The 12,343-nt window shown below is 47.0% G+C and overlaps 1 protein-coding gene across 1 annotated transcript; it reads right to left on the reverse strand.

Annotated features, from left to right (window-relative positions):
* Positions 1-757: 757 nt before the first annotated feature.
* Positions 758-11,735, reverse strand: HTR5A (5-hydroxytryptamine receptor 5A). Its single transcript, XM_027101284.1, has 2 exons — positions 10,947-11,735; positions 758-1,100 (listed from the first exon to the last, which is right to left on the reverse strand). Exons 1-2 carry the CDS (start codon positions 11,685-11,687, stop codon positions 768-770), a joined length of 1,074 nt encoding a protein of 357 aa, XP_026957085.1. The 5' UTR covers positions 11,688-11,735; the 3' UTR covers positions 758-767.
* Between the last annotated feature and the right edge of the window lie 608 nt (positions 11,736-12,343).

The raw sequence follows: 12,343 nt of genomic DNA on the forward strand, positions 1-12,343 counted from the left end.
AGAACTAGTAGATATTTCTGTGTTGTGAACAGTTGCTTTAAAATAGAAGGAGGTATTTGATTTGACTTTTAGTTCCTGTTCCAAGTTGATGGCTTGCGTTTTAGAATAAACTCGCCAATTGGAACATTTGTCTCCTCAGTAGGTTTGGGGGGGGGGTGTGTGTGTGTGTGGTTGCCATAAATAAAACCATAAAGCCGTATTGCTTGGCCTTGCAGGTGCGGCTGTGTACTTTAGTATGTCTGGAGACAATCCTTTGTGGCCAAATATTGGGACACACACAGTAAGTATTAGGGTATACTTCCTAGGACTGTAGGATGGAATACTCGAAGTGGGGGCTCTTCCCGGAAACTTGCAATTATGGTTTCCTGTTCCCCAGATGTCCCCATTGTGACTTCTTATTCATTGTTTCCTGTCTGTTCTCAACCTGCCTATATGGATTTATCTCCTCCCTTTCATCTGCCTGGTTGGACTTCCCTGGGACCAGGACAGTAAGCACGCTGGAGTGGGTTTTGTAAAGAAAGGGCACTTTGTGGGCCAAGTCCGTGGCTGTTCGGTGAGGAGTGAGGAATAGCAGATAAATTGGATAAACGGGGTCCCCAGTACTGCCTGTGGAGACTCGCGTTCCTGCCCGGAGTGCAGAAGTGAGGTGCTCAGCGCCGAGGACCACCCTGGGGAACTTGAAGGCTTGTCTCTTCCAGGTGGTGCCGGGTGGGGATGGGGAAATAGATGGAGCTCGGGGAGACTCCCTGCCTGTGCCGGCCTCACAGTCACTGGCGCCTGGAGAAGAAGTTCTTGAAGGCGCTGTTGTAGGTCTTGTTGAAGGCCGTGTAGATCAGGGGGTTGAAGAAAGAGTTGGAGTAGCCGAGCCACAGGAAGACGCTCTTCCAGGTGGCGGGGATGTCACAGGAGCACAGGGGGCTGATGAGCTCCGTGGTGAAGAAGGGGATCCAGCAGAGCACAAACACCCCAATGAGGATGCCCACCATTAGGGCGGCTCTCTGCTCCTTCTGTTCTCTCCACGTGGCCCCTTCTGTCTGGAAGGTGACAGTGGCGTGGCGGACGGTGAACACCATCTCGGGCTGCCGAGTGGAGGCCTTCACCTGGAAAAGGTAAGCAGAGGCTTCAGGAAGAGCCGCCTCTTCACGCCTGCTGGGTCTGGGCGGGCTGAACCTAGATGCGGGTGGGCGTGAGCCCCGCACATCCACTTCAAGAGAACGTCCTCAGTTGTCCGGTGCAGGGGCCGGGCAGCATGTGGGGACCACCCTCGGCTATGAAAATGTGCTGACAGAGCTGGGTGTTCGCTTACATCTTAGAAATGGAGGGAAAATAGGAACGTCTGCAATAATGCAACGACGATGGAGTCCCTGTTGCCGTCTGTTCAACAGGGAACAACAGAAGTAAGCAGGTCATGCGGTGTCTACAGTTTATGACCGCGGAACACGAGTAATCAGGAGCCCGCTAAATCCTTATCAAACCCCGTACACGCAGGACCCAGTATTCCAAAATCGAGAACTTTCTGGGTTGCTGTGAATCCCCTCTAAAAAGTTAGAATTTTCTAGAACTTTTCTTCTGGTATAAGGTTCCTACTGCTGTGCTTCCAGAACATATTCTACTGTTTGGGACAGTTCACTCACCAGGATGTTTATCTCCCTGTTTATTCTGTGTTCCGCCCCCTCCCCCGACTTTTATGGAAAACAGAGGCTCTAAACTCAGAGTCCCTCCACGTAGGTTCTCTCAAGTCCTCTGGAAGGCAGGTTCCCACTGAACTACGTTCTCCAGCTTCACACCCCTTCTCTAAAGGGGTGGAATTCCTGGGAAAGGAAGCTCTTTCCTCCATTCCAGCCCTATTTTTTAGATCTTTGGGGAACTGGAATAAGGGGTGTCTGATGATGAGGCCCCCTAAATATAAGGAAATTGCAGTGGGCTGATTTGCTAAGTGAGCAAATTAGTTTCTCCAGTCACAATGTGGGACAGTTTCTGGGTCGATCAGTCATTCACTAGTGGTGAGACTACCCTGACATTAAATCCTCTTCTTCCCAACTCCAGCCTTCTGTGACCCCCGTACGCTTGAAAAGGAGAATTACCCAGCTTGCGCCCCAGCAGCTTCCCTATCGTATAGAGTAAGTGAGCTGAAAATAGGAACACTATAGTTAAGGGAATGTTAGCTCATGTATGAATTATTAAATTTATGCGATAGCCTTCCTGTCATCTGTTTGAAAAACAGTGAAACCCCAAGCATTATACAATTAAACAGAAGATCGTGAATATTGAAACAAATAGTTCCTTTTTCTGCAACCCTTAAAAGCACATACAAAATAAGAAGTGAAAATTTCTCTCTCCCAGTCTCACCCCTGGATGGAACCATAGTTACCTTTCTTATTTATTAGTGTGTATCTGGGAATGCATTTCATGGAGTTAATTTATAGAAATGCAAACACAGTTTTAGTTTCAATTTTCAGCATAAAGAAAATAGGGAAAACTACCCATTTCCTTAATAAAACTCAATCCCAAAATGGCATCGAGGCAGCCATTTCCCAAAGATGGCAATGGAAGAATAATTCTGGTTCTGACTCTTAAATCCCTAAGAAATTCTCCTTCCTTTCAGACCTTTTCGCTGCTAAGACTGGCCACTCAGGGTTGTGACGCCATTGTGACCACCCGTTAATTCTCTATAGCACACCTGGTGTAAAAGTGGAACATTTAAACCAGACTCAAAGGCCCTGGGGTAACAGTAGAAATAAATACAGCAACACGTAACTAGGTATTCTGGCTTTTGAGCTACGACGCACTCTAGGGAATCTCTCCACCCCTCCCGTCCCCGCTCCCTGTCTGCCTTCCCTGTGGTCAGTGCCTTTTCAGGTTGACTCCAGAAGCCCATGCTTAGTCCTTCAGATACTCAAATTCCAGTGGCAAGACACAGTGAGCCCCACGATTGGACTACCAGTGTATGCCCAGTCTTCTATGAAGGGTGAGATACACCCCCAGTGCTACATGTTCTATTAGTAGGAGTTTGCTCTTGCATAATGGAAAAAGCTGCAAAGTTTCCATTCTGAGGAGCCGTCTTCTCTCCTAATGATTGACACTGAGAATGTCTGCCTCTTTTGAGACTCTGCTGGTACCTTCAGACACAGTCCTGACCTGTATCCAAAGGGGCTGCCGTATCAGAATGTAGCACAGTACCTCATCATTCGCCCGAGAGACACAGGATCACAGGGTTGTTTGCTTTCCAGGTGTAGCGTAGGATATGAATATTTCTATAGCCCAAGTATTATAAGACAGTTTTATGGAAACCCATCACTTCCAATCTTGGTCCTCGTAAGGGAATGTTAAGTGCCGTTAAGTGTGGGCCTGCTTGTGTGGGTATTTGGCAGCTGTACTATGAAATCCTGGATTCTTCCAGTATAAAGTACCCGGGTTCTTATGAGCTGTTGCCAAACATAGCATGCATTCATTGTATCTACAAGAATTTTCCACTGTGTGATAGTTCTAATGTTGCATAAGTGTACTCTTGAAGACTTCCCAGTTACTCTATTCCTAAGCTTGTCTTCAGGATGATTTCTCTCTGTCAGTAGGACCCACAGGCATTCTACCCACCGTCCTTTTCACTGAGTTCTTAGCGCAACACTCTGGGAGCACATTCGCGGGGCCCCTTTCCAGCAGAGAATCTAAATTCATTTTTAACAGTTCTTTTAATGTTCCATGGGGTCTTCTCCCACTTCTTAGAATTCTATTTTGAATTCCAATTAAACTTTTTTTCCTAAATACATTGTTTTTATGGTTTGCTTTGAGTAAGGAATTTTCATAGGTTAGAGAACTCCATGTTTCTCAGAAAAGCACACTCTCTATGACCTTGGTGAGAAACGATGAGCATTTTATGGGTCCCTCTCTTGTGTGTGTGGCATTCAATACCAGCTCCCTTGGTGAGAGTGTCATTGGTCTGAAGTGGCTCTTCCGGGACAGCAGAGGCTCAGCTGCGGGGAGGGGCTTTGCCGTTGGGGAGTTTCGGGCTCCCGATGCCGGCAGGTGGTTGATTTGGCTGCTCACCCTATGGCTCTCTGACTTACAGACTCCTTAGCTCTTTGCTCATCGACGACTGCAATAAGGCACTTAATCAAGTCTGGAGAATAGACTCTATTGATTACTCTGTCAATTACTCATCATGGTCATTAGTAGATTCACAGAAAGAGGTAACGGGGCAAAAAAAGGTGAACATTCAAGCCGAATTGCACCTTTCCCATCTATCTTTGAAGTGCTGTATCATTTAAAGCACAAACCTCACAATTTAAGATTCACATGAAAAAATTTTCTAAGTGAACACTTAGCCTCACATCTCCAAATAAGCGAATTTTGGGGGGAACGTGTACCTATGAGTTAGACTTCTCATTCTTCCAAAATGGTTATGTGTTAAATAACTATTTACTGGTTAATCATAAATCTAGCATGTTCTTTTATTTCCTCAAACTATTCTGCTTCACCTCCCTATTAATATCGCAGATAATCAATAGATTATCATCAGTAGTGCGTATTGAAATTAAGGGGTGAAGACTCTTACCTTGGCAGTGTGGCTTCAGGTGATTTGCAGGTGGGATCAGGTCACTGTCACGATGTAAGATGTACTGATGATTCAGGATGTTCAAGCTGGAAATGATCTTACCCATTTAAGGAGGGCTCCACGAGGGGCAGAATAAGAACGTCCCCACAAACTTAGCAAAAGACCAACTATTCTGTAGCTGTGGCAACAAAGAGCCTTGCTACTTGCTTAAACCCCTTCAGTGGATCAAGGACAATGCAGCTCTGTGAATATACACCTGCAAACCAACCAGTCGGTGTCAGCCCTCACTTCTGAACGTCAGCCAGTTAGGGCAGGACTCACCCCAATAAGTGCATCTCTGAGCTGCAGTCAACCAACAGCAGTCTCACGCAGTAACCCCACTCTGGGGGTGTCAGCTCACTGCTCCCCTCCATGTCCTCCAGTCCCTGAACTCAACGCTGTCCCCAGTCCCCATAGATGATGGGCATTCTGCTCTGTCAGACGGTGCCTGACAAGTGTAGCTTTCTCTTACTGTATAGTAAGGAGTATTTTTATTTCAGATACTGTGTGGTGGTTGTATCATCCTTGGACATTCTAGAGAGTCCACCGAGATCATTTTGTGGATCCTCCCCAGGATCCTCGGACTGCAGGTGCATTCACTGTACCCCCGACTCCAGCTGCCTTTGGATCTGCAGATGCACATCATTCTCAGTGAGCTGAGTTCCAGCCAGCTCCACCGGGCTCTTCTCACTCTGTGTGTTTTGTTATACAAGGATTGTAACCAAGTGTCTTTGAATAAGATCATTCAGCTTAGGTCTTTGTATCAAGTAACTAGACCTTTGTTTGAGAGGTGCACCATTTGGTAATTGACTTATGTTTTTTGTGTAAGGCTATTAGATCTCTTGTCTTGGAGGTATACCATTTAGTGAAAATTTTTATGACATAACCTACTTACTATATTGTTGTTTTCTTTGTTTTTGCTGTTGTTTGTCTAAATATGCAAAGCCTTGTTTTCATAGGTTGGTTGGTTTGTTTTTTGTGCTGGAATACCTTTTTTTTTTCTGTTGAATATAAAAAGGATTGTTCTGTAAGGCATTGGCTTGATAAGCTCTAATCCATTCCAAGGCAGATCTGAAGGCTAATGATTTGGGGACTGTTAGACTTATGACCAATTTGTGAAAAAGCAATTGATCAAACTTTGCTTTGGGTTCTTCACAAAACTTAAGTGAGGGCACTTGCTATCTTGTCAATTTATGAAAAAAAATGTCACCTTGTCTAGTTGGTATTCCAGCTCATTGGATTGGTGGTCATATGGCCCCCTCTTGGCCTGTGGTGAAGGATTTGAGACACCATTCACAAGCACAAACTGTTGGCCAACTGTAGTGGCCTTTTTCTTGTGTGTCATGGTTTGTCTAAGTCAAAGTCGCAAGCTTCTCCTTTGTGAACTTCTGTTTCCTATTTTAAATTGCACTATAATGCTAATTCTTGCATTTCTCTTGATAAATGTGAAAGAAAATTTTTTTACTTAATGAGGAATTTCTGAAAGTCAAAATCAATAAATTAACATATTTAAGATCAACTCTAGAAAAATTAGAAGACAAACACTAAACAGTTGAGAGTCAGCTTCTTTACTTCTGCTAAGACCTTAAAACAAAATTCTAACTCTAAGTTAGTCTCAAAGATTTTGTAACTTTCCAAAACCTCCCCACCTTGCACATCTACATTTCCCATATTTCTACTCAGCTTTACCTGACCTCCTAAATGAACTATCCTTTCTTCAGGGATTTTCTCAGGAAAAACAAAATCACATTGTAAAATTGCCAGACAAGAAGTCAAATCTATAGAATTTCAGTTAAAACCTTGGTCTAGAGCTAAGATATAGGCTATAATTAAGAATTTTTCTAAACTTCAGGGAGAAGGGCAAAAAATTGCTGTAGAATTTAGACTTCCTCTCCCGTTGCGGAGCACAGGCTCCGGACGCGCAGGCTCAGCGGCCACGGCCCACGGGCCCAGCCGCTCCGCGGCATGTGGGATCTTCCCGGACCGGGGCACGAACCCGTGTCCCCTGCATCGGCAGGCGGACTCCCAACCACTGCGCCACCAGGGAAGCCCGAATTTAGACTTTTTTTAAGAGTATTGAACAAAATTCTTATTGTCCTGGACTACAGATCAGCAGCAACTAGTTAATTAAAATCTCCCTCAGATGAGGAAAAGTATTTAAAACTAGAAGGATAGAAAAGAGAAGAGCTGTATAACCCAGCTGTGGAAATTTAAAATATAAAATACATAAAGCAAGTTCAGAAGGCTTTTTTTAAGAGAAGATTAAATAAGGATTCAAAATTATAAACTAAGTATAGAAAATAGACTTCAGAAAACTTTCAAGCAGTATTCTGATGTAAACCCAACAGCTGAAGTATAATCTTGTCCTGTCTTTCTATAAATGGGCTCAAACCTGAATTAGGGAATTTAATAAGAAAAAATAAATTTAAATGTGAAATTGCCAATTTAGAAAATATCCAATATGGGGCTAGACATTGCCATATATCCTTAGAAAGTAAATAATACAAGATATGGCTCTCTAGATAAAACATTCAAAAGCACCTCTGTTTTCAAAGATTTGGGAGCCTAGACAAGAACACCTGTAAATATTGTCAGCAGAAGAATCTTTGAAAGAATCAATGTCCCCTATCGGCTAAAGATCAAAATGACAACTATCTAAAATCTGTCCAGTGAAGTCACTCCAAGGCAGATATTATCACCCAACAACTTCCTGTCCTTCTAAACTTCTAAGGGGAATTGCCTATAATTACAGATGTACAACAGTACAGCTTTCTTGTTTATATGGGTGTCACCATAACTACCATTATCCCCACAATTATAAAACAATAGCTCCTTCAGCCTAAAATTTTAAAGCCATCTGAAAAGGAAACATGCAAATCAACTTGTAATAAGTTTTAAAAAGTTGAAAACAATGATTGGTTGTACAGATGCTGAAATAAGACCATGAGAGACAGATTTATGGTGTGGCTATTTGAAGGGCTTAAGGGAAAGTAAACCTTAGTTAATACAAAAATTCAAGCAATGAAAATCTTTAACAATCCTGTGTGCCAGCTTGTAACTGATATTTCAGGATCATTATCAGAATACTTTAGTTTCTGTAACACAACTGCAAATTTAATAAGTAGAACCCGCTTCCAGATAAAGTGTACTGCTGTCCTTACACATTATGAGATTATAGCTGGTCTGTACATGAAAATGGGTACACTGTATATAACTCAAGACATTACTGAAGAAATAGCACTGATCCTGGAGTCCTTACGGACAAAGGACACCACAGACAGAAAAATAGATTAGACCAGAATGCATGAGAGTCCAGATTGATTCTTCCTAGGTTATCATGAATGTGCCTTTTTGTACCAACGTGAAAAGGCTGGGCCGTACTCAGGTGGATTAATTCAACCGCATGACACCTGTCTAAGAACTATTGCCTACTGAAGCCCACCCCTTAATTCAGTAATTAAGGCTTTGACTCCTTGCCTCAGAGAAATTACAGGCATCAATTAAACTAGTGTCAGCACATCTTCAGAACTTATATTAAGCCTTTGAATCTTACGTTATCATATGTAGTAAATCCCCATTGCTAACTGAAACCAGCCAACATTTTTCTACTGATCGGTTCACTGTGATTCAGTATCTGTTGTCCAGAGCTTTAAAGGCTTCTGCACAGTGCTGTTCTGACAGACGGGTATGTTGATTGCTGCGCAGTCTGAACATCAGGCCTCCACAGATAAAACTTCATCTTCAAGGAGGAGCAACAACAGTGGTGGCGATCTGGACAGTCCTCGATGGTCTCTCTTGAAGCTTTGGCTGAATGAGGACCCAGATCAGGGGGATGAAAACTAAACTTAGGGCGAGTCTGCATGTTCTGCAGCCTGGGTCCAGTCTTGAACGTACTCTGTCGGTCAAGGGCAGTTCCTCTCAGGGGACTTGGTCTTGCAAGCCGTGCCAGTCCCTCACTTCTGAAATTCAGGCATCCACGGACGGACTCACTCCAATAAACTCCCACTGGAGTAACGCCCAACAAAAGCTGCTCATACAGACGATGTCAACCCACTCAGACCTCGAAAGTGCCGCAATCCCTTACACTGGCAAGGCACAAATCCAGCTCTGTCTTCACGTCAGCTCTTCAGTAGTGGTTTCATCAGACTTTGTCAAGGGTGCAAGGCCTGCCTCTCTTGTGTTTCCTGTTTTCATCTTGGTATCTGACAAGGGTTAGGCTTTCAGTATGTATTTGAATAAAACTCTGAAGATACAGAACAGGGAAGAAGCGTTGTGTTTCCCTAGGTAACATAGCTAGTTGGTGGTAAAACTGTATTTAGAAACGTTGGCACCTGCTACCACCGAGAAGTCAGGAAGCCTGGTTTTTAATTAACCCTTCACAGTAACATGAGGACAGAGGCAGTGCCGCATTTTATGCAGAGCCCTGGATCACTTAGAGGCTTTGCAAAGCCAAGGGACCCATTTTTGAAAGTTATCCGGCAGAGAAGGAACATGAAACAATGCTTTGCTTCTGCTCTCTCCAAAGCTGAGCAGTGAAAACCCCTCTTCCTTCCACACTAAGCCCTCTGAGACAGAAGTATAATTGCTTTTCCCTTCTAAAGCTGTTTGGTATTAATTATAAATTGTGTTTACCTGGATAAGCGCCCTGGCAGAAGAGGATCTGTGTAAGGAGGGCCTTGGTGGGCAGCCAGCCTCCTGTTCCTGACCTGGAATCGGGGTGGATGCACACACACACGGGCATTCCAGGCAGTTTGGCAGCACTCTTACCCATCAGCACTCTGTGTCCAGTTTAGAAATCTAACAGGTCAGGGTTTCCCAAATTTGGCACTATTAACATTTTGGTCTGAATAGTTCTTTGTTGTTCAGGGTGTCCTGTGTGTTGTACCACGTTTAGCAGCATCCCTGCTCTCTACACGCTAGATGCCGTTAGTACCCTGTCCCCAAGTCTTGGTAATCAAAAACATCTCCAGACATTCCAGATGTTCCCTGGGGTAGGGGAGGGTAATTTGGGTGAGACTTTTGTTCTAGATAAAAGGACAGGTGCCCTCTGACCCCTTTTTCCTTCTTGTTTCTAGAATGATGCCCTCCCCTTTCTCCCATACCTACACCTCTGGTTCCTCTAAGCTTGACTGACTGGTTATACTTGGAATTAGCTACTGACTCGAAAAATACAATCATATTGCAATGTTCACAATGCATGTCTCTCTCACTAGACCAGACTCTTCATGGGCAAAGATGATGTCTTTATCATTCCTTGACCCCTTGCAGCAAGCCTGTAGTATGTGCTCAGTGTGCTTAATTGAATTTCCTTTGTTGTCCCAGAACCAGGAACAGAAATGGGTGCTGCATAGTATTCTGATCTAACGTAAATGTGTGAAGCAGGTTCAAGGGATCACCCTTGGCAATGAGTGCGGTAGGGGGTGGGCAGCCTGCACAGCCGGTGGATTCATGTGAACTCTTATGGTCCCTGAATCTTGAATCATAGGGTCAGATTACCAAGAGTGAACAAAAAGCAGGAAAGCGTGGATGGAGAGAAGATGAGAAAAGAGCCCTCACGGGTGCTGTAGCAGTTGCCGTACCTTAAATGCCACTTGTAAAGAGCTGGGGAAGTGTCTGCCTTAGCGTTTTAATTTCCTCCTGCAGCTTTACTCATGTCCCGGGAGGCAAGCAAGTGGTCCTCAGCTGCACGGACAGTCTGATCAGGGGTGGGGACAGGCCCAGAAAGCAGCACCACAGGCAGCGGGTGCATATAACAAGGGCAGAGGCTCTGAGACAGGTGTAAACAGTATCTTTAACCTTGCGTGAGGACAGGAGGATGCTGGGCATGACAGTAACCCAGGAGATACCACACTTCGCAAAATTAATTGGCAAAGAGAAAATAGACTGGGTTGAAACACTAACCTGCTTTGCCTGATGTATGGCAGTCTTCCTGCCAAGTCAGATGACCGTCCCTCCCTTCCCACCTCCTCAAACACCCCCCACTGTAAATGCAGGAAGCTGCACTTTTCTCTAGTGCAGCCCCAGACACCAACTTCCTCAGGCGTTCTAAAGGATGTTATAGATCCATAGAATTTTCAAGCCTAGTGGGACCCTGTAGAATTCTGTAGTCCAGATCCCTCATTTTATATATAGGGAAAGAACCCATGAGAGATGACCTGCTCTGTGAATCTGAGCATGTCAGAGCAGAGTCTGTGATGCTTTCTTTCTCTCTCCCAGTCTACCTCCGTCCCTTCCCCACCAGCCCCCACCAAAATACTAAGAAGTCCCACTTTCTACGGATGTGTGGGGAGATGTGCTGGGGATGAGGCCTGTGCAAATGCAAGCAAAGTTTTTTAAGGATCACGTTAACACCCACCTCCACAGCTTCGGAAACGGGGGAGACGCTGTTGGCCTTCCAGGGGCCCACGCGGAACTTGGCCGCCTTGTAGATCTTCCAGTATACGAAGAGCACCACGCAGAGCGGCAGGTAGAAGGCGCCCACGGTGGAGAACACGGTGTAGGAGGGCTCGCGGCTCACCTGGCACTCCTCGCTGCCCTCAGAGTAGGTCTCCCCCCAGCCGAAGAGCAGCGGGGCTAGGGAGATGACTGCGGAGAGCGTCCAGGTGAGCGTGATCATTACGTTGGAGATGCGCTTGCGGGCACGGAGCGTGTATTCCAGGTGACGGGTGATGGACCAGTAGCGGTCCAGCGCGATGGCCGTCACATTCCAGATGCTGGCCGTGCAGCAGAGCACGTCGCATGCGATCCAAAGCTGGCACAGCCGCCGGCCCAACTGCCAGCGGCGCCCGGACAGCTCGTGCACCAGGCTCAGCGGCATGACCAGAGCAGCCACCAGCACGTCCGAAATGGCCATGGATGCCACCAGGTTGTGCGGAACGCGATGGAACGTGCGCACGCGGAGAATGGTCGCCAGCACCAGCAGGTTCCAGGCGAGCGTCGCGGCCACCAGGAAGCCCAGCAAGGTGAGGACGAGCACGCCGAAGACGGAGACCAGGGGCAGACTGGCGCGCGAGTCTTCGGCGTCGAAGCTGCGGTTGGTCTCCAGAGGGGCGGGGGTGGGGAGGGTAAAGTGGGTGAGGTTCGGCGGCAGATCCATGTCTGGGCCAGGAGACGGGCTCGCCGGTGTGCGGAGAAGGGGCGCTCGGGAGGAGGGGTGGTGACCACTGTGTCGGAAGCCACTCCGGATGTTTGTCACCTCTGGCCAGTGGCAGGGTTTCTGGAGAGTGTCTTGGAGTTTGCCCCGACCCCCCGCCAGCGAGCCTCCGTGGGAGACGGTGTGTCGGAGAGGAGAGGAGGGCGCTGGGCTGCGAGCCGCGGCGGGTCTGAATCCCTCAGGCGCTGGGAGAGCAGAGGCGAGGGGCTGTGTCTCGCAGCCGGGGCCCGTCTAAGCTGTCACATGACCAGGGCTCTTCGCCTCGGCGGAGACAGCAGTCTAGTCGCCCAGAGTCGGGCATCTCCCAAGTGGAGGAGGAGCTGGGCGCCCCCGGAGCGTGTGGGCGCCGAGAGACGGGCTGGTGCGTCAGAGCGGCAGTTCTCGCCGCGCGGCCTCCCTTCCCGCCCCTCTCGCCCGCGGCGGCAGCGGGCTGCAACCTCAGCTCCGTGCTGGGGAAGCCAAGCAGGGACCTGCTTTCTAGGTCCTGCCTTCTGCTGTTCCCCCGCCCCTTCCCCGCCCCGTCTGGGGCTGCGGCTCCGGCTCCGGAGAGCGAATGCTGGCGCGCCCACCCAGACCTGGCTTACCGAGCTGGGGATCCA

Source organism: Aethalodelphis obliquidens, unplaced genomic scaffold, assembly GCF_003676395.1.
Source record: "Aethalodelphis obliquidens isolate GAN/ISIS:26980383/991018 unplaced genomic scaffold, ASM367639v1 scaffold5, whole genome shotgun sequence".
Lineage (NCBI taxonomy): Eukaryota > Metazoa > Chordata > Mammalia > Artiodactyla > Delphinidae > Aethalodelphis > Aethalodelphis obliquidens.

What these genes read in the sequence shown, in the direction of transcription:
- HTR5A (XM_027101284.1), bottom strand. Translation starts at nt 11,687, where the DNA reads ATGGATCTGCCGCCGAACCTCACCCACTTTACCCTCCCCACCCCCGCC. An exon ending in CCGTTTCCGAAGCTGTGGAG is followed by an intron (nt 1,101 to 10,946) that starts GTGGGTGTTAAC and finishes TACCTTTTCCAG; the next exon opens with GTGAAGGCCTCCACTCGGCA.